At 37.0% G+C, this 24,079-nt stretch overlaps 2 protein-coding genes across 3 annotated transcripts; one reads left to right on the top strand and one right to left on the bottom strand.

The window, feature by feature from the left end:
- Window positions 1-4,048: 4,048 nt before the first annotated feature.
- LOC145898523 (uncharacterized) lies at window positions 4,049-13,968 on the bottom strand. Of its 2 annotated transcripts, none has more exons than XM_082987013.1 (16): window positions 13,779-13,968; window positions 13,222-13,323; window positions 13,113-13,151; window positions 12,799-12,962; window positions 12,618-12,742; window positions 12,117-12,215; window positions 11,570-11,998; window positions 10,008-10,251; window positions 9,557-9,661; window positions 8,947-9,025; window positions 8,419-8,568; window positions 8,201-8,301; window positions 7,903-8,035; window positions 6,870-7,056; window positions 6,008-6,153; window positions 4,049-4,874 (listed from the first exon to the last, which is right to left on the bottom strand). In XM_082987013.1, the coding sequence occupies exons 2-16, from the start codon at window positions 13,315-13,317 to the stop codon at window positions 4,689-4,691; spliced, it is 2,283 nt and encodes a 760-aa protein (XP_082843139.1). In that variant the 5' UTR covers window positions 13,318-13,323; window positions 13,779-13,968; the 3' UTR covers window positions 4,049-4,688. The 2 variants fall into 2 exon arrangements, with proteins under 2 accessions (XP_082843139.1, XP_082843138.1); XM_082987012.1 differs by having other exon boundaries at window positions 13,828-13,967.
- Window positions 13,969-15,057: 1,089 nt separating this feature from the next.
- Window positions 15,058-24,079, top strand: LOC145899576 (uncharacterized). The gene is made up of 22 exons (XM_082988424.1): window positions 15,058-15,257; window positions 15,520-15,657; window positions 15,725-15,790; window positions 16,054-16,089; window positions 16,178-16,341; window positions 16,444-16,552; window positions 16,615-16,691; window positions 16,760-16,839; window positions 16,982-17,103; window positions 17,233-17,335; window positions 17,497-17,638; window positions 17,939-18,103; window positions 18,510-18,710; window positions 18,861-18,982; window positions 19,057-19,144; window positions 19,298-19,482; window positions 19,657-19,819; window positions 20,060-20,156; window positions 20,237-20,863; window positions 21,081-21,219; window positions 21,496-21,634; window positions 21,892-24,079. Exons 1-22 carry the CDS (start codon window positions 15,233-15,235, stop codon window positions 23,893-23,895), a joined length of 4,992 nt encoding a protein of 1,663 aa, XP_082844550.1. The 5' UTR covers window positions 15,058-15,232; the 3' UTR covers window positions 23,896-24,079.

Genomic DNA, 24,079 nt, shown 5'->3' with positions numbered 1-24,079 from the left:
GTGTTTTATATTGGATCTTTAATTTTTTTGTCTGATTCGATTCTCGATATTAAACTAGTGTAGAACATACAAGAGTAATTCGCAGGAGGTAATTACATTAAGAAAACTTCAGGTGAGAGAGCAGCTCTGGTTCTTGGCATACTTGATCAGATTATCACGGAGAAATTTGTTTGCAGCTGACGGTGAAAACTTTTATTTTTTTGCCGACTTTGGAAAATAAAAGTTTTCACCGTCAGCAGCAAACGAATATCCACAGGGATAAAATATATTTCCGGGTTTTTCTTACCTTTGAATACGTTGGATAAAACCAGTCAGCGTTTTACAGTAATATTACAGATCGTTTTCGTAAGGCCAATTATTCAGGTTATTTTCGCCCACTACAGATTATTCTAAGTCACTCTTTATCCGGTGTGGTAGAGCCGCTCTTAGTTACCATCCAATAATAACAGAGTGTGCTTTAGAGGAATGAAGGTGTGCCCATAACAGAAACATGGTTGCAAGGGTTTATGTTTTGTCTATTATTCCGCTTAGGTTTCCATGTCTTTCATACTGACCACACTCTTCGATCGCAAAATTCAATAAATTTAATTGCAGTGAATTTGCTCATTCATGTTAGTGTAGAATCTATCTTGTAGTTTGTGCAAATATAGGTATAAATTGTTCTTGTGTTTTTGGGATAGCTGTTTAAACACTATTTTAACAGGCAATTCTAATGTGGCTTATACTCGATAGGGCATTCCCGTCAAAAGAAAACAAATTTAAGTATACCTGTACTCATGGCAACACCATGCGCAAAGTGGTGATTGTTGCATTTAATGTTCCTGAAGCCATTTGCCTTCACAAGTGATTTATGCGTGGATTGTTTGACAACAATAATTTCGGTAAATTCTGGCTGGTGTTATTACGCTGGTGGTTGTCTTATAAATTCGGTGCCTATTAGTTGCCACATAAATGACAGCGACCGCAAAGCTGTGTAGCCTTTGTGCGTTTTACGCGCATTCTTCGTTACTTGCAAAACATAGCTTATTTTGGTCTTACGTTAGTGGTAAATGGTAAAAATAACAAAAATCTCTATTAAGATATATATTGCATGGCGTTGCCCCTGGTACGAAAATCAGATTAATGTGCTTTATCGGAGAAACGATTTTAAGGGGTTTAGTGCTTGATCCTGTTAGCTTCACACCTGTTCATACAGCGGACGCAACGCGTTTCAAAACATTCTGCGAGGACTGCACACCAGTTTATCGCGGGATGTTTCACCTGCAGGAAATTCCCCACTCATACTCTACTCATGGCATACTATATCACAGGCTGGCCATGTCCACGACGCCCATCTCAAGACTAACCGGGTCATACCGAAAGCACTTCTTTGCACCGGCCAATCAACCCATCAACAGTTTACACAGAAATCAATGAAGCGTTACGGGATGTGGCAAACATAGAAAAACAACTAAAGTGTGAAAAGAAAGTGCGAGAAAAGATGGAAACATAAACAGAAGTGCGATGCGATGTGCGCATATAAGCAATAAAGAGTGATTTAAATAAATAACGCAGGTGAACAAAGAAAGCAAAAAGAAACGAATTAGTGCTGTGTGTCGTGTATCGTTTTCGCCACAATTCTATCGGCTTGTTTACTTTAGATATTTGAGCACACAGTTTCTGTTGACCATGACATACAGGATGTCTTCTCAACCTGAAACAATTAACCGCGATGTTTTCTCGGCGAATTGTCTCTTGCAAGTGTTTTGCTTTTTCCCGCCAAACGCACTAAAAGAGAAGAATGCCTTGATTGAAAGTTGAAACCCTGAGTTGCGTGAAAAAGGAAGACTTTTCATGTTAAATAGAGCGTAACGATGCGTCAAAAACCACGTGCGTCAAGTTCCATTTCTGTAAGTGCCTGGTGTTGCTGTGTGTTTATGTACTGCAAACAGTTTAGAACTGCAATGTGAAGTTTGTAAAAAAATTGTTTTGTGCTACCGGTATCTAGTTGCATGTTAACCAATGGCATTGGTTTCGGTTGTATAGCCTGCGCTGCGTTAAAGCATGTGCTTAAAGGTGGTTGATATGATAACACAGTTTTGGACAAATGTGGGTCAAATATTTTAAATAAAAACTCTTGGACGCAGTTTTCGAGTATTTTTGTACTGGTACCTAGAGAATGTTCTGTCACATATGAATGTAAAAGTCGCCGTTTACAGCGTAGATGTCCCTGTATAGTGTCGGTATTAAATTACTCCAATAATATTTGCCTTCATTTAATGTTACTGCGCTTTAAAACATTAAAACCACGTGTGATTGTAAGCAGACTTTGCGTTGGCAAACACTTTTTCATATTGGTCCAAGAGACAAACCATGCATGACGTATTTTTCGCGCCAATCATAACCACGGATCTCTATAGAAATCATTGATCACAACTAATATATCTTGTTTCTTTGACTGTAAACATGATATTATTTTCGCTATCAACCAATCATCAATGAATATAAAAAACACATTTTTTAGAAAGTGGTTTTTCGCTTCGGGCAGTTATATCAACGGTCGAAACCTGCATTTGCCGCTAGGGCGGTGTTTACATGAGCAAACCTAAAAATGGCTGCAAAATGCTGCAGCTACCCAAAAGAAATGTTAGGCTCGTGATTTTTACTGAGCTATGTCTGTTACATTTTCATCAGTTGTCGCATTTTTCCTGGAATTGATTTTCGTTGTGGAAGGCATAAATTGCCAAAACTACATCAGTAATTTTTGTTGCAGGTTTCAACATAATTCAACAAAAAAGCAGTAAAAATTATTCAAAAATGCAAGATTCTGCACAACCAGGCGTTTCAAAACAAATGAAACCAAGAAAGAAAGTTGCTCGGTGCCACATTTGCGAAAAAACATTCAATAGAACCGATGCTGTGACCAGGCATATCCGACGAGCTCATACGAAGAAAAATCCCTTCAAATGCCCGGTTTGTGAAAGAACATACATCACGCAACAAGAATTGGACGAGCACAAGAAGGATCACAAAACCGTCGACTGGAATCGCGGCAGAAAAACCCATCGTTGCGAAATTTGCGAGAAACAACTTCCCAGCTTCTGGGCCTTGAAGAACCACTGGCCACTGCACACCGGGGAGCGTCCAGACAATTGTGAAATTTGCGGCAAGTCCTTTCGATCTGCCTACGCTGTTCGGATACACATGCAGACACACACCAACGCGAATCCGTACAAGTGTGAGGTATGTGGCAAGGGCCTGAGTACCAAGACTATGCTAGTTGAACACCGCTTAATCCACACCGGGGAGAAACCGAATAAATGTGAATTATGCGGCAGGCATTTTCGACACAAGAGCGGCCTGCGTTCGCACGTGCAGAAGTTACATTTCGGCCACAAACCTTTCAAGTGCGACACGTGCGGCAAGTGCTTTAGTTCCAAGTTCAGTCGTGATCATCACCTTACGATACATACGGGAGAAAAGCGGTACAAGTGCGACGTTTGCGAAAAGTTGTTCAGGCTGCCTTCAAACTTGAAACAACACCAAGTGATCCACCTTCCACGATACGAATGTATCTTTTGCGATGAGGCCTTCATCATGAAGAGCGATTTAAAAAGTCACATTACTACGCATCCGAAGAGCACATCTCACAAATGCGACATTGGTGAAAAGACTATTATAACGAAACAGCAGAAGAACGTGGATATGATGAAACATCTTACCAAAACGCTTGCAAAGCTCGGCCGTGCCAAGGTTACTGTATTGTAGCTTCCGAATTGACCTGCAATCGCTTTTTCTTGTTTAATGCGTTGTTTTGTATTTCGTTACCTGGCATTGGGCACAAATGGGCGTACTGCTGCATCGATTTAGATATGTTGGAATGGTTGCGTTGTTTAGCATTTCGATTGTTTCAAAGTGCCATTTTTGTTTTCATGCCTTCAATATTCATTTAATAAACCCGTAAATGGCTGTTGTACTTCCATTGCCTCAAACTACTGCAGGTATTCTGTTTGTTGTTTTCACCTTCAAACTTTTTCAACGTTTCGAATCTATCTAAATGAGTTGGTCATTGTATTTCTGTGCAGTTATAAGGAACAAAGGCATGATTCTAAATCGAGTTGTGACGTCACGATGGGCACGAATAAAGAAAAAGTGGAAGTTAGCAAGCAGTGACATAAAGTGAGCAACTAACAGTACAGCATGTAAGTCATCATACGCAAGCACCAACAACAACCTTGTAACGTCAAACGTACTGTGCAACTACCCAAGAGATGATTAAAAGCATATGTGATTATCCTCCATTCCGAGGTTAACAGTTAAGAATGCAATTGGTCAGCTGTGTTCTGAGATATGTGATTACACAACCGTGTACTGGAGAAAACATGCAGGAAACGGAGATATGACAGATCTGACATGTTTTCAACACCACAGAAATGCAAATATTAACACAGAATTTAAAGTCACGTTCACAGGTTTTTATTTCTATTTTGTTTTTTGGGATTTTCAACCAATAAATTGGGCATTCAATTTTGTTTTGGGTGAATTTATTTCGATGTTGGGGTAAAGTAAGTCAGAACTACTCACATGATACAATACTAAAGGCCCCATATAAGCACAACAAAGCATTCAAAAATAAAAAAAAATGGCACAAAATAGTTCACAAAATTACACCAACACTTTCGGTCCAATACAGCCATTCGCTCAACTTTCTAAGTGTTCATCATGACTGTTTCCGTTTGCAAAACCCTTGTTTGAAATGGTACAGAACCCATGGGTGTAATTTTCTTGTGGTGTTTTGCGATCATGTGACGTCGGTACGTATTGCGTGTTTTGAATCGGCGAGGACAATCTGTACAGTGATATGGTTCCTCGCCGGTATGACGATGCAGATGCTCCTGTTGATATTTATAAAATGGAATTGTAAGATATTTTAATTTTAGACAGCCAAAATGGGAGTGTCATTATTTACAAGTCAAGTGGTTTTTGGTGTTTTTTTAGTAATCTCAAGCTCTTACTCATTATAGCCTATATTACATAGTATTGTATAAGACACATCAGAAAAATGACCAAAATTTGTTCAAGACTAAAGTCAATGCAAAAATGACATTAATACAACCATAACAAAATTCCAAAAAATAAATCCATTTTATAAAATTTCTGTGACTGATATTGAGATTAAACACACTTACTTTCCTTGCTTGCTTGTATCTTAGTTGCCTGAATTGCCTCTTGCCGACACAGCCCTGTTTAGTTCTAACTTAGACTTGTGCCTCGTTTTTTTGAAAAGTTCGAGCTCAGAAAATACTTAAAGAAACCTTTGCATCTGAGAAGCTGGAAGTGTCGCTAGAAAACAAAATCACCTCAACTTGCTCAACTGAACTCTTTTATTTGAACTTTACTGCAGTGGATCTTGACAAGATGCAAAACATTGTACGTTTCTATCTAGTGGCCACAGTGTTCACCGTTTTAGTTTTCTTTTATTTGCTTGTTTATCTTGTGTACAGGTAGCTTCGAGTGCTTTATTGCATTTTATTTGCAGAAACTGATGATGCATTTGTAGGCGAAATCGATTTTTCATATTTCATAAATTAACTGACTGACGGTAATCAGAAACACTTAGTTTCAAACTTTTGCTATCGGCTAATTGCTGTCGCTGGTTTTAAGACAGTGCGACATAATGGGCTAGATTCTGTCTACTTTAGAAATTATATTTCACGTTTCTATCTATTTATATTTGTTTTGCAAACTATCTTGAACTATACCTTGCAAAAGTTACAATAATTGAAAGCCTCACTATGGATTAGTATCAAAATCTTAGCTAAAAACATTAAACAGCAGCAACATTTTTTGCATTGCTGGAATGGAGGAATCTGCTCATGGTATGTTTCTATACTTAATAAAAAAATTAAATATGCACATGCAACTTTCAATGAACTCTAATATGTAGTAAAAAGGTAAGAATATTAATGAACCAAATGGCCTTGACTGACAAAATTGGTGCTTCAAAAAAAGAATTAGCAAGTCTTACCTTGTAGTGAGTGGGATGACGGAACCGTCTTTTGCAATACTGACATTCAAACCTTGCACTGTTCGTGTGGATCATAGCATGATAACTGAGGCTGTGGGAACGTGTGAACGTTTTCCCACAAACATCACACCGGAATGGCTTGATTCCTAAGGCAATAGGATAAAATTTAAGTCAAGTCAATAAATTAATAAGTAATTAATATATACATTATTAGGTTTGCAGGCTTAGCAGCCCAGGCAAAGCACCCTAGCTGGATCCGCCATTGTTTCCTGACAAGTCAGAGAAAGATTTGAAAAATCAAGCTCCCAGTGAGGTTTGAACTCATGACCTTGAGCTAACCAGGCCCAATGCTCTACCAACTGAGCAACAGGACCTCATTGGTCTCACAGGGTATATTGTGGCCAAGGTACACTAGCGCACAACTTGCCAGGCAACCTTCACATATACGTATATCCATGCTAGGCAGCGTTGCCTGGGTGCCAAGCCTGCATACCTAATGATGGCGATATGTTAGCTGTGATCGCCAAGCAAGGACCTACGCAGTGGGGCGATCCTGCCTATCATGCCATTGCATGTAATATAACTGCGTTAATTAATATATCTATTTTTTTTTCAAATTAATATTATTGTATCACCCAAATGCATCATCTGTAAATTACTTCTTATATAAAAACACACATGCATTTTGCACAAGACAAACTTCTATATTCACAATCTCAAGATTTTGATTAACAATCCCCAAAAATCTTTACCAACTATTGCACATCAATGAATTGAATCAACTACATTTGTACTACTTATACATACAAATATACCCACATCAACAGATATATGTTAAGTAACAATGTTACAGCAACAGTACCTGCATGGCCTCTGTAATGACCGTAAAGTGAGTTTGGAGCTGTGAATCGTTTTCCGCAGATTTCACACGAGTAAAAATCTTGAACAATAAATGATGACTGTCCATCACTGACGATGCGCTCGGTACAAACCATCACTTCTTTGGGCTTGCGATGTCTGAGCTCCGAAATCAGTTTCAGTGCTCTTGCCTGAAAATTAACAAGTATATATACATTATAAGAACAGAAAAAAAATTATTATCTAGGAAATGAAATATTAGATGAGATTTGTTCCTTTTGAAGGCTATTAACTGAAATATTTTTGCCATATATATACTAACATCATAAAAAAAAGTTGCAAAAAACACACCATATTCAGCATAAATGGTTCACATGTGAATAGGTATAGTGCAAAATGTAGTTTAACGTACAGCGTGAAATGTACTTCAATAATATAATGCTACGGAGATCAGAATCGCTGTGATAAATTTATATCATACGTAATGTCATTTATCCATTCAAAATTCATCATCTCTCCATTCATGTGAATCATGGCATTCACTGCTCAGTCAAGTTTTAATATCATTTCAGATCACAAGATTGTTGCGATCTGATCAAATAAGATCAAGTTTGTGCAATTTTTTCAATCGCCCGAACACTGAAAGTTTCCAATCTGTGCCCAGACTATGTGTGTTGCTCACATGGCATAAAACGCATTCACTATAGCATCCTATATTTCAGTGACAACTGTATTGTCGGCATTTCGCAACGGTGACAAGTATTGCTCTAACATTGCCACGCATTGCTGTTTGCCATTTTCCAACTGCACATTAGAAGCTACAAATTTAGTATTTTTACTCAATTACTTATTTTATCAAAAACATTAAAATTTGTTTTGCTATTAGGAACGTGGTCACACCAAAAATAGAACTAGATCTAATTCTTCCATGCCTAAAAATTACCCGTTTTAGTTGTCAAGGATCTGTTAATTTGCATTTTTAAAATCATTAAGAGCCGTAAACTGCAAGGTTTAATTTTATTGAAACAGATACTAACCTTTATTTTTGGATCTGTGAATGTTTCAATTTTCTTACTGCTTGGACCTTGCAATCTGTATTCATTATTGTTCGTGCGAACTTGGCTTTTGGTAAGCACTCGGATAACTTCCTTGGCATTCAAATTATTTTTCCTGCATAAAAACATAACCAATGTTGCACATCTGGATGTATTTAAACAATAGCGATCGCTTGGACACATTGTCAAGAAACAAGTCAGGGAAACGTTTAGAAAGATGACAGTTCTTAAAAAAAAACACATTACTTTCTAAACATGCATTAAATATTTAAGTACAAACTTTGCAAGTTCTCTGTTCTGTTTCGAAATGAGATTTAGGAATTTTGACCCGCTCAAGCCCTCAGCTTTTTGCTTTTCCACAGTGCATTCAGAAACAATGTACTGCCAACAAACAAAGATTTGATTTGAACAAATCGTACAAAGAATGGTTAAAACAGGTCAGGTAAAACGCAAAAAAAAATATATCGATAATAAAGGAGACAAAACAGATAAACTCACACTTTTGTCCCCCATATAATTGTGGTCATGGGCAATTGCGTGTCGAGCGAAATCAGCACTTGTCCATCTTTTCACCTTGTTAACTTCATCATCATCGTCCTCCTCATCGTCGTCATCTTCATCGTCAGACTCTCTGGTTACGACAAGTTTCTGCAAGAAAGTTGTATACATTATAATGTGCATTTGTGTGTGATATTACTTTTATTTAGGGTTTTATTCACAGGTTTATGACATTTTGTTGATTGTTAAATCATTGTTGAACAGAATAGCCAAGATGTTTTTCGGGATTATACAAAATTATCTAATTAAAACTTGTTTGGCATCTTTTTACTTGGGGGTTTCGTGCCCTTTGTACAGAATTAAACATTTTGTAGATATGGTATGCAACATTGCACGAGACCTCCAATAGGTACACCAGTGACAAAAGTTTGCAAATCACTGACATGGCGTAACAGTTCAGACAAAATATGCTTCAGATATACAATGAAGATACATAAACTATATATTATATACTAAATCTGATTTCACCTGTTTTCTTGGAGCTTTTGTAATCAGGGGTGTTCCCATAGTAGGTTCTTCCCTATCAGAATTCCACACTGAACTGTCACTGAAAGCAACAATAAAACTGTTAGCAACAATTTCTTACAATAAATAAAAGCAGGTTCAGACGAATCACGAAAATCACATAATCCAGAGGTTATGCCCTTTTTGCACTAAACTAAAACATACCTACTTGGGAACCACAAAGAGGAAGGTTGGCAGGTATTATTATGACCCTTTAACGGCCAAGAACCAAAGTATGTTTTCACCATTGAAACTCTTATTTTTTGTCTTTGTGAATTCAACAAAGGGATTTAAAAGAGGTGCATGCAGCTCCACAAATTAATTAGATTCATTCGTTCAATTGAAACATTGACTTTAAAATGCCAGAACCAGGCAAATGAATGCTCACAAACTCGCTTAATATATGTGTCACATAGAACATAATTATGTTTTGAGACAAACCTGACTAGAATAATCAGAGTAAACATATACATATGTTGTAAATGAGTACCATAATGTTATTTTGGTACGAGGAAATACCAATTACCACCGCAGTTAACCACTTTTTAATTCTAGTGTTATTTAAAACATAAACCTTGCAATGTCAGACGAAGATGCATTATTTTTTTTCTCTTCTACTTCAACATCTGTAGGGACATCATCTGAGTTATCATGTTCAGAATCTACAACATTAACAAATCTGCAAAATAAAATAGCTTCATTGTTTGTCAATGGGATATACATTGGTTAAACATACTTTTTTGAGCTAAATATATTCAAGCAATTATACTAAATGTCTAACATATTCTGGCATTACATACAACCAATCAACGTGCAGAAAATCTTAACTATTGAATCAGTACAACAAATAAATATGTTTATATGTTTACGTTTAACTTTAATTTGGTTTTTGACTGTTTGTGATGTATTCGTTGAGCACTAAGTTTGTGTTCAAAACAATTTAGTATATACATATAAATACACAAAATTTAAAATTTATTTTTAAGGCTTTTTATGAGTAATATTTAACTAGTAAAAAGTCGTACCCTTGATCTTTGTCGTCTTCAGCTGCCAATGACTTATAACTGGCTATTTTTATGTTGGACAACTGATCACTTGTGTTTAACATAGCAGTGTTGGTAGACTTGCGTGGTCGTCTAAGAATGCTTGGCACATTTTTTAAGCGAGAGAAATTATGTTTGTGTTTTGTTGGAGGCAATGATGCCAAGAGAGATTTATTCCGAGAAAGCACCATCGAGGTTTTTTCCTCACCTTCACTGTCTGTTGTATCTGCAGAAATCATGTCAACAATAAAACTAAACCAAACAACATTGTTAACAACACAAAGTGGATTCAAGTGTTTTGCAACAAAATATTTTTAAAAAACAGCCAACGGTCGAGCACATTAGTTCATTCATTCAACACAACAATAGGAATGAAGTTTTGCAGATCGGCAGGAAGCCAGTGGTGTGCCATGTGGAAATCCAAGCATAAGAACAATGTCTGCACATTAACGTTACTTGTCACATTACCATGATAAAGTTTTAAACCAGGGGTCAAGGCATTGAGTTTTGCTGTTTTTATCATTTAAGTGTTCAACATGCAGCGCCACTGTTTGACACAAGTAGTATGACTATGAAATATCTATCAAAGATCTTGTGATCAGGCGCCAACAGTTTTTCTGTTCGTCTATTTTTTGCCTTAACGCTGGTGGCAGAAGGATTTAAAGATGTTGGTGCAGTACAAGTCGTTTAATTGCAAAGCGCAAATAACTGTTTTGCTAGAAATTGGAAAAGCATTGTGCTTAAAATGGCCAGTGTTTCCAAACACTGAGCACCATTACCAAACACAGTGCATTGTTGCGAACAAGTGCCACTTTTCATGCAAATATTTTTTTCTTTTCTGAACATATATATGTATTACGGTATAATTTATGGAGTTTTCTATGATAAAATGTTTTGATTAAAAATACACCTGGTCATGTTTAAGCTGTAAGAACAGAAGTGCACCATGAATATATACATATATACAGCCATGGGCGTATCCAGGGGGGGGTCCGAGGGGTCCGGACCCCCCCCCCCCCCTTTTGTGAAATATTTTGGTCTTTTTTGATAACTAAACAAACGCCACTGTATTTTTTTGTCAAAATCCGCGTGAAAACCAGAAATTTTCTTTGACGTTGACCTAAAAACCGCATCGTGTTGCATTTGCCATTGTTTCCAAACAGGGAGCATTGTTACCGAACACTTGGCATTGTTACCAAACATGTTGCATTGTTACAAAACAAGTGTCATTTTTCGTCTGTTCACGGATGAAACGTCGTTTTTCAGTGGCCACGTTGTAATGACAAGCGGTTTATTTGCGTGAAAGTCAATTAGTTTAGTTGTTAAACTTTCCATAGCGTTACACAATTGCGCAAGCCAGAAAGCCACCGTTTATATGACGATTGGCGCAAACACCGGCGCTCGTATTTTGCGATTCTAGCCCACAATAGTTAGTTTATACCTGAAAATCGGGGAATTCCCTAAAAAAAATTGGACCCCCCCTTTAAAAATTCCTGGATACGCCCCTGTATACAGCATTAAGCTTTAACTAGCAATTTTTTTACCTGCGGAAAAGTCTCCATCATCATCAGAACTTTCATCTTTATCCGACTGTATAAACTCCGAAACTTTAACTCCTTTTTTAAGGTTGCTGTGCTTTGCCGCCAGGTCCTTAATAACGACTGTTGGTTGATTGCGAAAGTGTTTCATTAGCTGCTTCTGTCGTTTTTCCTCCATGGATTCCTTTTTCTTTTGTGAATCTTTTTTCCGATTAAGACGAGTGTTAATCCTCTTTTTTTCCGATGCATCTAATTCCTCTTTCATGGGACGAAGAGCAATGGCGGAAAACAACGCCTCCTTCGCATCCGGGGATACGAGCAGCTCTTCAGTTTCAGGAGTTGGGAAACCACCAATGGTAAATGACGGTTCCTCTTTCACCATGAAAACTTCAGTCAGATTTGTGCCAATTTGTGCTAGACTTTTGGACGGCATGCCTACACAACAAATTTTATCAAAAGCTTTAAAAAGACAAGCTACACAACCAGACCACTTCCTTTTTTACCGACATTCATTAACTAATTGCAGTGACCATTAGATTTTTAAACATATTACTTTGTTTCCTTGGCGATCGCTTCGCTGGCGATTCTTCCTCGGACAAAGGTTCATCTTTGTTGCAAGGTCGGTATCTCTTCTTGCTATAAAATGTTGGGTCTGCAAGCAAACGAAAGAAACATAAAATAACATTAAAAATAAAAAACTTTGTCCAACAGGTCTGTGTCTATTTTAGAGTTGGACAGGTAAGACATTATTTCCAAAAATATATGCTCAACTTAAACTCTTGTCATCCATAGTCACACCAAGCTGCACTGATGAGACCTTATACGTCAAAACAGTGGGCATCTATACCTAGCACAAAATGGTATAAATATACCAGATTGGAAAAAATGTCGAACTTTTGCGAAAATTTACCGATAATCTGCGCAATACTAATTAGCTAATGCATTAACATACGAAAAAACGTTGCGATCATCCGCACAATTAACAAAAGCCGAAACAAAATCCTCCGTGCATAAAACAAACTTTCCAATCTGGTATATATGTATATATACTTACTTCGAAGAGATTTCTTTGCATGGACAAGCACATGCTCCAACAGATGACCACACATTAAACGAAAATTGGTCTTTTCATTGGATTTCATGAAAACTTTCTCACAAGTTGGAGGTGAAAACTGGCACCTGCAAAACCATGCTACTATAAACTATGTCAACTTCGTATTGTGATGCAAACACACCTGTACAAGGTAGTGCCTCGTCGACTAAACAACTTTATGGCAAATAATCTTGTGAGAGTTGCACCGTCCATAATGCGAAGCTCCTTCAAACTGTATTCTGTCCTATGTTCCATTTCGATTTTGTCAAGTACTTCGACCACACTTTCTCTCTTTCGCTTAAGTGCCTGCAGAAAGGTTTATCGTGCTTACAGCTTTTTCTATATATACATCATGTTTACATTAAATATATGCGCTTTTTCATAAAAGTGTTTACTTCAATAAGAAATGGCATACAACACTAAAAATTGCTAATTTTTCTTTTGTGAAAAGCTCACCTGAGCCAAAGTCTCCTTCGGGGCTTCATCGAATGACACCTGCAACAGCACAAATAAAATACACTACATAAGAACGACAAAAAGCACAAATTAATATAGATATACATACAGCTTTTCGTCTGAAACTTTCTTCTTGTTTTTTGCTGTCCGCCCATTTTTGTGTGACTTTGATTGTCCTTGAACTTCTTTTAAGTGGGGAGGCCATTATTTCCTGAAACACAAAAAAATTGTATTTAAATGTGCTGGTGGAAAACATGCTTTTTACTGCCAAGTTTCATTCTCATTATTCTTGTGCTGCAAATTGTGGTGTTGCAACAAACTTCAAATAAAATATTAATTAATACTTATTTATTGATTTTACATTTTTAACAACCACATCCTGTAGACCCGCACACTTTTGCGAAAATATCCCCCCAAAAAAATTAACAAATGCATCATCATACAAAAAAAGGTTGTTTGTCCGTGCATTGTCAGCGCAATTAACGATCAGAGAAAAAAATCCTCAACGCAAATTACAAACTTTTCAATCTAAAATGACTGCACCACGACATTGGTTTTAGAAGTGGCATGCTGTGTTTTTTTTAAATAGAAAGACTCTCAACACAATATTTATAAAGCAACGATGTCAAAAAATGTTTACATTATTTTTTTTGCGAAAGAATTTACCGAAAAACGTGGTTGGTGCGAATCGTGTCTTCGCAAATCGAAATCTTACCAGAATCGTTCAGATATACTCCCGAAACTGGTAAAAATGTCTTCTCATTAACACAAAATGGTGTGTAATGTAATAAGTAGTTCACTAAAGAATCTTTTCACGAAAATACTTGTCTTCTGCTGCACCGCAGACGATTTCTCTGCACTGAACAATGTCTGAGGTATTTTTGCCACAATCAACTGCAGCTCGATCTTTGACCCCTCGTGTTTATGACGTCATAATTAACTTTTTTAGAATCTATTTCAAAACGTTGCAGGTCTTGGTATGTTGTTATCAGTGTAACTTATGGATAGATAAAATTTTCTACGACATCGTGCGTCTACAATACAGACGAATTTTACACTGCATGAGCAGAACAAAATCGGTTTCCTTTTGACTGAACCAATCGTTGTGGGTATACAACAAGAATCGCTGAAATCTGCCACAAGATTCACAGCGTGTTCGTCTCCTCGGGCAGAACAAAAAAAAAGCATGGCGGACTGACAGTTTTGCACGCGACAGTTAATAAATCTTGCACTTGCCACTTTTGTATTACAACCACAAAAATTTATTGTTGCACTTCCAAACGTCATGTTTTGGGCCTAAAATCTATTGTTGTGACTGTTTATGTTTAAATGCGAACCAAACCTACTCCACCCAAATCAAATGTCCAAACAACACACTGCAACAGTATGGGGCGCCGTTTTGAAAAAAATGCCATTCTTTGAGATTTGTTTTGCCAATGATTTAAAATATTTCCATCGTGATCTAAAAAAAAATATGTTGCGAAAATAGCTTTGCTGAAAATAGCTTTGCTGCAATAGACTCTCTGTATGTTGATAAACTTGTACGCCAAGTTGGGTAGAATACATTTGACTGAAAAAAAACTGCTCTTCAGGCCAAAAACAAATTTATGTTAATATCAGGTTATTCAATTAAATTTACGTTCCGTGGTCATTGAGTTTTCTCACAGTAGTTATACAAGGGCTAACCGAATACACAACTTATAATATGTTTGTTTAATAGTGGCAGGTTTAACTACTTACAGATCCTAAAAAACAACCACGGAATTGCGTTCATGACATCATGACCCCAGTTGCAATGAAAAGTTTGCCATACTTGACAACAAAACAACATAGAAATCAGGCGCGAATGAAAATTTTTTTCAGGGTTGTTTAAAATGTAAAGCGTTTCCATTGTAGAAAGTTAATTTGCAGACTCAAAATAAAGCCCTTTTCTTCTTTTTAAGATTTGTGAATAACATTTGTGATTATAATCAGTATTGTGTGCGTATGCATGCTGGCCTTGGGCTCATATACGGTACGGTCGGCACATACAGAACATTTCACGAAATTTGTGAATGAGTATATAGATACAAACTCCAAATGCTGTTCTGTTGTTGGCGGATATTAGGAAATTCCTGGAGATGAGTTTTATGTACAAATCCATGGGTAAGTTTTGGTTGCAAAACGGTATGAAAAAACACCCTAGAATTGGTTAGTAATAAACTTGCATAGCATGCTGCTCAATAATATTGTTTTTATTAACCATTTTGTATGGTGTTCAATTTTCTGTTGCTACATTGCACAGTGCCATATCACATAACAATGTATGGAACTTTTGTTGTGCTGAAGTAAAAACGAAACTTTGTATGCTTTATTCAGACCTTTCAGTTATAACTTTAATTCTTTTATGTGTTCATTTGTTTTTCAGTGAGCAGAGGTCCCGGGAAAAGGAAGATTAAACTGCAAGAGGAAAACATCCTTCGATTGATGCAGGAAGAAGATGATGGAGATGAGGAGGATGATTGTGACTTCAAAGTTACTGACGACAAGTCAATGCATGTTTCAGGTATATATATATATATAAACTTAAAGAAGATGACTTTTCAAATAGCTGTATTCTGTTTGTTTTGCAGAAAGTAGCTCTGATGAGGAAAGTAACAGTGAAACTTCAGAGTCCTCCAAATCTAGTTCAGCCGAAGGTTTCATTTGTGAATTTGTTTTGTTTTGTCTTTTTATTATGTCAATATTGTTTAGCACATATGTCAGTATTATAGTGATATGTACATGCATGTTACTGGTATGTTTTGTAGCAGCGGCAACATGCCTTGTGTTTTTTTTTTTGTACAAACACAATTTGTGAAAATAAAGAAACATATATATATATAGTTTACCTAACTGATATGCCTACAAAATAAAGATTTTAAGACATGCACGTTATATAACTTGTAAATATTCTGTTTAGAAGATGAGCCCCATTCAAGCAACACCCCCACAACCGGTAATAATTTCAACCACACTTGTATCACAAATGTGATTGTACTGAAATGACCATTGTGGTAGTTTTAAACACTGGTGTTGTTTTGCAGTAAAACGTTCTCGGACATCAAGTCGCCATCGACACAAGCTTGAAGTTGTAGCACCGACCATTCAAGGGTCGGCAAGTTTTTCCTTAAATCACAATAGAACACAACACAACCTCTCAGAAAACCTCAAGAAAGTAACAAGACAGTGGGAAAGCATCAGGCGGAGTGTGAGTATCAATTTTATATCAGCCTGCTATACACAAGTTGCACTCCATTGCAAACTTTGTTCATGCTTTCAATGGTTTCATTTAAACGTTGTTGCATTACAGGTTCTAAAACATATTAGCAAACCTGTTTTGATTTGCTGCATATGTTTGAGTAGCCACCAACAGTCCAACTTCTTGGTATGTCAGCGTTGTGGTATAGCTGCACATCAAGGCAAGTTCTAATCTCTTATGCGTGTGTTTTAATTCGCCTAACACAATAAAATGTTTTTTTAGGTTGCTATGACGCTAAGTCAGGTGCGATAAAAACTAAGCATTGGTTTTGTGAATCCTGTCTCAGTCAAAATGCAAATGTAAGCATTTGGTTTCAAAAAAAAAAAATTTGACATTAAAAGCTCTTACAAACATTATTTCTGGTTAGAATTGTGAGTTATGTGCCACACAAGATGGATGCCTGAAGCAGACTTCAAATGGACATTGGTGTCATGTCATTTGTGCAAGGTTAGTCATGTAGACATAGAATGTATTTTTAATATTTTATGAACCGATTTTATTTGCAGACATACATTGTAGCTAACACATATTGTTTTATTGGCTCAATTTCTTATATATATTCGTATATATATATATATATATATTTCAGGTACATTTTAGGCAACATCATTTACAATGAAAACAACTTGATTGATTTTTCATTGTTAAACACCAAACTTTACGGATCAAAAGAATGTATTTTATGCGATGACCCAACCATGACAAAAACAGGTTAGTTTCATGAAAAAGATTTAACAAGAAAGGTGATTTGATTGTGGATATAATATCTGGATATGACTGTTATTACACCACTATTTTTTACACTCTTTTGGACTGAAATACACTCTTCTTGCTTGTCAGGAATATGTGTGAAGTGTGACGCTGGACTGTGCAAGAGTTTTTTCCATGTGACTTGTGCCCAGAAGTATGGCTTGCTGTCAGAAAATGACAGCCATATTGACAGGTAGGTGCATTTCCACTTCTGGAGACAATGTCTATGCCATATTTTTGATGAAAAAGGAAAAACACAACCTTTATGTGTTTAATACCACAAATAAAATCTAAACAGATGTAAAGTTTGCTTTAACATTTTTGGATACTTTAACTTTAATATTTTGTTTAAAGTGAAACAGACCCGTACTTTGTGTACTGCCCTCTACATATCACAAAAGAAAACATGGTCCAGTCACAGAAGCTGTTCATCACTGCATTCGAGTCAGTCGAAAAAAGATTAAAGCAGAACAGTAACGAAAGCCATGAGCTGCAGGTAACAAAGTCACTTGATGGTGTTTGGATGCCAAAATAATTTTGAATTTTTTAACTAAACCATCTTTTTCCAATCATCAAATAGGACATATCTGCATAGACTGCTGTTATAAAATGTGTTAGTACTTTTTTCACAACAATATTTCCTTTTTCAAACAGTGTGTTCACTTTAAAATAGATGGTTCAGCTAGTGAACAGCACGGTTCATAAAACAAATGTTTAATCTTATGGTTGTTTTTTTATATATACCAAGACTTAAACCTGCACATGTAGACAATAAACTTGTTGTTTTTTATTTAAGACTTCGTTTGTTGAAGCATCCAAACAACTACAAGTGATGCGCACACAAATCTTTAAACCTCGCATGGAAGCAGGCCAACCCCTTCCACGCCTCCTTTCTTCCAACGCTGCTGTTATGCGAATGTTCAACCACAAAGCTGAAAAATCTTACAACATAAATCCCAGGGTAGGTGTTTGTAAACCTGTTGAACAGGTTAAAATAGTTTTTATGACGAAATCTCCTTTTATAAACTGCAAAGTTTCAAAAATTATGTCACATGGCTTTTTGTAGTATTTCTGATATTATCAGTATGATGTTCTTAATGACGCAATTGCTGTTTTGAACATTTATTCAAAAAGAAGTCTGTCTGTTTATTTCCCTGCAAGAATGTTAGCTAACAGACAAATTAACTAACCTCCTTGTATGTTGTGCGGCAATTTCCACACGTAAACACAACATCAATATTATCATTCTCAGGTTGTGACCTACACACATACAAATCGTATTCATATCATAGTATAATAGAGGTCGAGTTGCATCTCAGTGTTAGAGACTTTGTTAATAATATGAATTTCGTTTCATAATGTTTCAGAGTTCTTCTGCCTACTTCCCTCGACCATCTGATGTGAGAAAGCGCCATCGTGTGGCACCCGCTCTCACTCCGGAGTTTGCTTCGCATTTTGCTGATCGAGAATTGCGGATTATGGAATATAAAGAACACTTGAAACAGTCGACTAAAGAAAATCAGCAATTGTTGGATTTAGAAGCAGAATATCGAAGCAAATACCAGATAGTAAGAAGTTTCCAAGTTATCTTTAAAATCTAGAGTCAAAAGTTCCTGTCATTAAGAGTTTTTTGGGCAAAAAAAAGTTACAGAACATCTTTTGTTTGACAAATATCAAATCTATCTCTTAAAATGAAATGTGGGTTAATTTCCTTTCAGATGCAACAAAAGTTGGATGAACTTAAAGAAAAAGAACAAGCGACGTTGGTAAAGTCACAAAACCTTTTCACACATTTTGTGGCATTGAAACAGTGGGCAATGGAAAACCAAAACAACAAAAGGTAACAAATATGACCAAGTTAACTGGGACTTTCCTTAGTTGTCCAATGTTAAAAAAATTGTCTGATATTTGCAGTGGATCTCCAGTGAAGCTGAAAATGGAAGGTAATGCTCTTTGGAAACAGCTTAAGTCGCCACAGAGAAAAAGGCCTTCCCAGGACAATGTGAGTTGTCTGCTAATCACCTTGCCCCTTTCCATGACAAAAACATTTTGCTTCTTTTGTGCACAAAAGCCATCTGTTGTTATTGTTGTTAATTTTTCCTCTTTGCGAAAACGAGGCATATAGAGCACTTTTTTTCACTTTACATATCTTTAGATAAAAAGCCGGAGCCCGAAAATGGCCAAAACCTCCCCAGCCCTGATAAATTCATGTGATATTTGTCGCGGGAACAATAATCAGCACATGTTGATTGATTGTGGAATCTGCATGAAGTGGTTTCACTTGGACTGTCTTGACCCTCCCCTGCTGCAGATGCCTAAAAGAACAAAATTCAGTTTGTGGTGAGTTACAGCAAGATTCACCAGATTTTGTAAAATGTATATTTACCCAATAACTCACTTTTGAGACTGAACAAATTCTTTTAAACCACTCTTTTCACAGTAAAAATTTTGAAATAAGAATTGATGTTTGTGTGGCAAACTTTTTGTGGTTTTAAAACTTTAAACTGTTTGAAGGCAATGTGAGAAGTGTGCTCCCTCAAGTGACAGCGATTCCGATGGCGTTTCACATGGCAGTCTTGTGACACCCGAAGGTAGAAGGATAACCAGGCGCTCTCACAGGCCACCTGACAAATTAGCTGCTGTTAGTGATACTGACATCGTCCAGCAGCAGAAAATGGTAAATATCCAAGCATTTTCATCTCATTTAAATACTTTGTTAAATTGTTTTGAGTTACAAAACTTCATGTTCTGATATAAAACTTCAAAGATGTTTTTGTGATCAATTGAGACTATATTTGCAGTTGTGTGAAATTTGCATGTTTTGACTCCAATTTGTAACCAACCCACACCAGTACAGGAACATTAACATATATATTACCTGTAATCAATTTCTGTGACACGTTTTTCTACCTCATAGATAAGTTACTTCTCAAGCACCATAAAGAAGCCCAATTTGAACAAGCGCATTTTTTTGAGGAAAGCATTAAAGAGGAAAAAGAAAGTTCTGAAAAAAAGTAAATATTTTAAAATGTTTTGTGATGTCAGCAATAACTATTCCTGTGTCTTATTGTATAACCCATTTCCTCTGATTTAGATTTGTCCAAACCCAAGGAACAACAAACCTCATCTAAATCTGGTGCTCTTCCAGGGCAATCCCCAACCAAGTCATTGATAATTCCTTTGGACCGGAATTCAGCAGAACTGCCAAAAACTATTCAAGAGAATAGTGATCGCTTTTTTGCAACACAGTCCAAACATACAGATCAAAACAAAACAGAGAAAATACCTCAAACAGGATCTCATTTAAGTACACTTCCTTCAGTTTCATCATCCCAAGTTACTTCAAACACAAATCTGCACACAGTTATTCGAAAACTCGCACAAACCTCCAACAACCAATCAGAGCACAACACCTCACCAGTTGTGAAACTACAGGGCGACTTTTTCCAAACAAAGGCCCCCTCTGCCAGCAAACCCATACTATTACACACGAACAGGAAGATTGCATTGTCAGATCCTGCCAATCCTTTCCAGTCCAGCTCTCCATCCAGTGTTCCTGCTCAGTCAAATGACAAGGCCGAGGTAAAGGCAGAACCAATGTCAACTTCCAATAAGGCCGAGGTAAAGGCGGAACCAATGTCAACTTCCAATAAGGCCGAGGTAAAGGCGGAACCAATGTCAACTTCCAATGGAGTTTCTTCATCTGACAGCAATGGCATATGTAAGTAATCAGTTTTTCAAAAAATAAAACAGACTGTATAAAAAGTTACATTAAAGCAAGGTAATATTTTGTACAAAATGAAGAATTGTTAAAAGATAACATGTACAGTTTAATAATATCTGCCGTGCAAGAATTTTGTTGAATTAAGTTTGAAATGATCTTCACCATTTTCTTATAATATTCATTTTTTATCATTATATAATGTTGTAACTTATAGCTCCTGCATGCAAAGTTTGCAAGTCAGAAAAGAGTGTTGACAAGATGATGTTATGTGGAAAATGTTCCCAGTACATTCATATATGGTGCAGTGATCCTCCACTCAGATTTGTACCCAGGACAACCAAGTTCTGTTTGTGGTAAGACATTATCGTATCTTGTTGCTAAACATTAAATTGCTCCACCAACTTCCTTTTTGTTATTTAAAACATCTTCCCACAATACAGAAAGCAATTTGGTGTCCTTAATTGCAATGTAGCTGCAAATTGTTCATTTTGAAAAACTTGAACTTACAAGTCTCAACTTAGATATTTGGAAGGGACCCTGGTAATGCCAATACATTCCCATGCTGATTGTAGAAACACAGATTTACGATTGATTCTCCCATATTGTAATATTGTTGGATATTGCCACAGGGAATGCTCGGACTGCTGTTCAGACACAGAAAACCAGCAAGATGCTGGAGAAGGTGGCTTGGAGCAAACTGAAGATGGAAGAAAAAGAATCACGAGAAGGAGAAGACCTCCGGAGAAGTTTTCCCATTTGTTTGAAAATGTGAGTTATTGTGTTTAATGTATAAACCCTAATCTATATTGAGAAAAAAATGACTGGCTCATACTGTTATTAACATTGTTATAATATTTTTATTCTCAGAATTAGGAGTGTGATTTGTGTTCCTAATCTATATTGTTTCTAGAAGTCTTAATCCTAAATTGTAAACTTTTACTCAAAAAAAAATGTTTAAAGGTATTATCAGTTTTGACTGGTTTTCAGAACCCTTGAAATTGGACATAATGTGTTGCTCCTTTTAGGTATCTTTACAAAGGAAGATTGAAAACCAGAACAAACGCCGTCTGGCCCGCTTGAAAAAACAAGAATCGTCACCAAAGTCTAAACCAACTGTTTCGCAAACAACAGAGTCACCCAACAAAAGCAGCAGCATGAATTCATCGGACGATGGATTAGTCGAAGCACCATCAGTTCAAACCTTTTCCATTCCTGTCACCGCTAGTAATGATTCCACTAAAGGTGGCACTTTCCACATGCCATTGGCTGTCATGCAACCTGATCTGGCGCATGACAGTGTCAGCAGCAGACTTAAGATGACCGATAAACCGGATGGCAGCAAAAACAGCTTGCCGTCAATTATAAAGCTCTATTCCCAGATGACCAACAATGGAGAAAAGACCATGTATAAAGTGAACTATGGCAAACCAACTTTTGGTCAACATGCCAGATTAGTTGTTAGAGATGGCCAGCATACCACGAAAACCCTCAACAGCATCAAGCAACTGATGAAAAATAAAAACCAAACAAAGTCACCCTCGGCATTGCAGAGGCAAATTTTGTTGAAGACATCCGGTGTCAGAAAAGTGAATGTGGCAAACAAACCTAAAATACCAAACATCCTGAGAAAATCCCCGCTAAAATCCAGCACAGTATCTTCACCAATCAAAAGCACGGAGTTGAAACCTAAAGTTAACAAGGATTTAACATCTCCCAAAACAGAATCTAGTTTATCCAAAGTTATGACTGCCGTTTCAAATTGCACCATCTCCATGACCACTACCACAGCGACCACTGCAGCAAAGACACAGGATGTAACAGGGTTGATTTCAGTATCCTCTTCAAGTGACAAGTTATCAACCTCGGTTACTGCCACAGTTTCTTCAAGCCAAGTGGAGTCCCGCTCGGACATCACTGACACTGTTTGTCCAGCAGTATCCAATGAAGAAACTTCAGCTGTAAATAGTTTGACACTAACAAAACTTCGCTCAGAGGAGCACAAAACAACCGAGACAATTGATAATGAAAAAGCTGTCACTTTTGGTGAAGTCCAACCAACATTGCAAGCGTTGAAAGATTCTGCAGGTGATGACACAAATGAGAGCACACATGTAGCGGAAGACAAAACTGTAACGTCACCAGCAAAAACAGAAAATACAACACCACCAAGTGATTCTGCTTCACCATCTGAAAAATCAAATGATAATACAGTGAAATTGGCACTGCTAAAGCATTTCAACGATGTTACAAATAATGATCTTGACAAAAACAAGGTGCTAATACAATGTAAAGGCACAGGTCAACATTCTGTTGAACTGGATGAGTTTAAACTTGAAACTACATGTGACGAAGATGCAACAGGAGAGAAATCAGTCGGTCAAAAGTCTGACAGCATTAGGGCTGCTTGTCCTTCGCCAAATGAAATGAAACCCCTCAGTCACAAAATTGACAATGCAGTCTGTGATGAATTAACAAATACCTCGAACAACAAACAAGAAAATACTGATGCACAAACCCAGGACTCCAAACTATCTTCAACACTGCCTCCTAATTTGCAGAAATTACAGGAAGTGAAAAAATCTGTGCCCACAACAGGAAACTCGGCTGTCCCAAATACACCTAAAAACCACACAGAGGAAAAGAAACTGTTCCCCCGTATGACTGCAAAACAACCAGAGAAAATTACCAATCTGGAAGCTAAAAAAGTTGCTTGTGCCACGGTGAGATTGTTGGATGGTAAAAGACTTGCTGTTCACACAGCTTATACCCCAGTTATTCCAACAATAACAGCTGCTTCCACATCAAACCCCGACCTTGGCAGCTTAAAACTGATGGAAAACATAGTTAAAAGTATTCCCCCGGCGGTACCAGCCAATAAGCTTGTGACGCTGGTCCTCTCTCGGCCTATCAACTCTCCCACTTCCAAGGCAACCAGCACAATGGGTAGCAAGGAGCTCAATGTCGTCAAAGCGGTATCTGTACCCGTCATGGTGAAGCACAGTACCACAAGTAAAGACCCTCCATCATGAGACGCGTACCACCTCAAGTTATTTTGCATTATAGAAGAGCGATATTGAGTACAATTTGTGCTGCGTGTAACGTTTCGTTTACCTTCGCCATTTCTAATTCACTAACAAGTATTTCATTACTTTTCAAATAAATGAAAAAAAAGAAGAGATGCCAATGCCCTGACTTACAAGACTAATAAACACA

This window comes from Ascidia mentula, chromosome 4 (assembly GCF_947561715.1).
Source record: "Ascidia mentula chromosome 4, kaAscMent1.1, whole genome shotgun sequence".
NCBI lineage: Eukaryota > Metazoa > Chordata > Ascidiacea > Phlebobranchia > Ascidiidae > Ascidia > Ascidia mentula.
The sequence above is the reverse complement of the archived record's forward strand: the minus strand, read 5'-3'. Positions and strand labels throughout refer to the sequence as shown.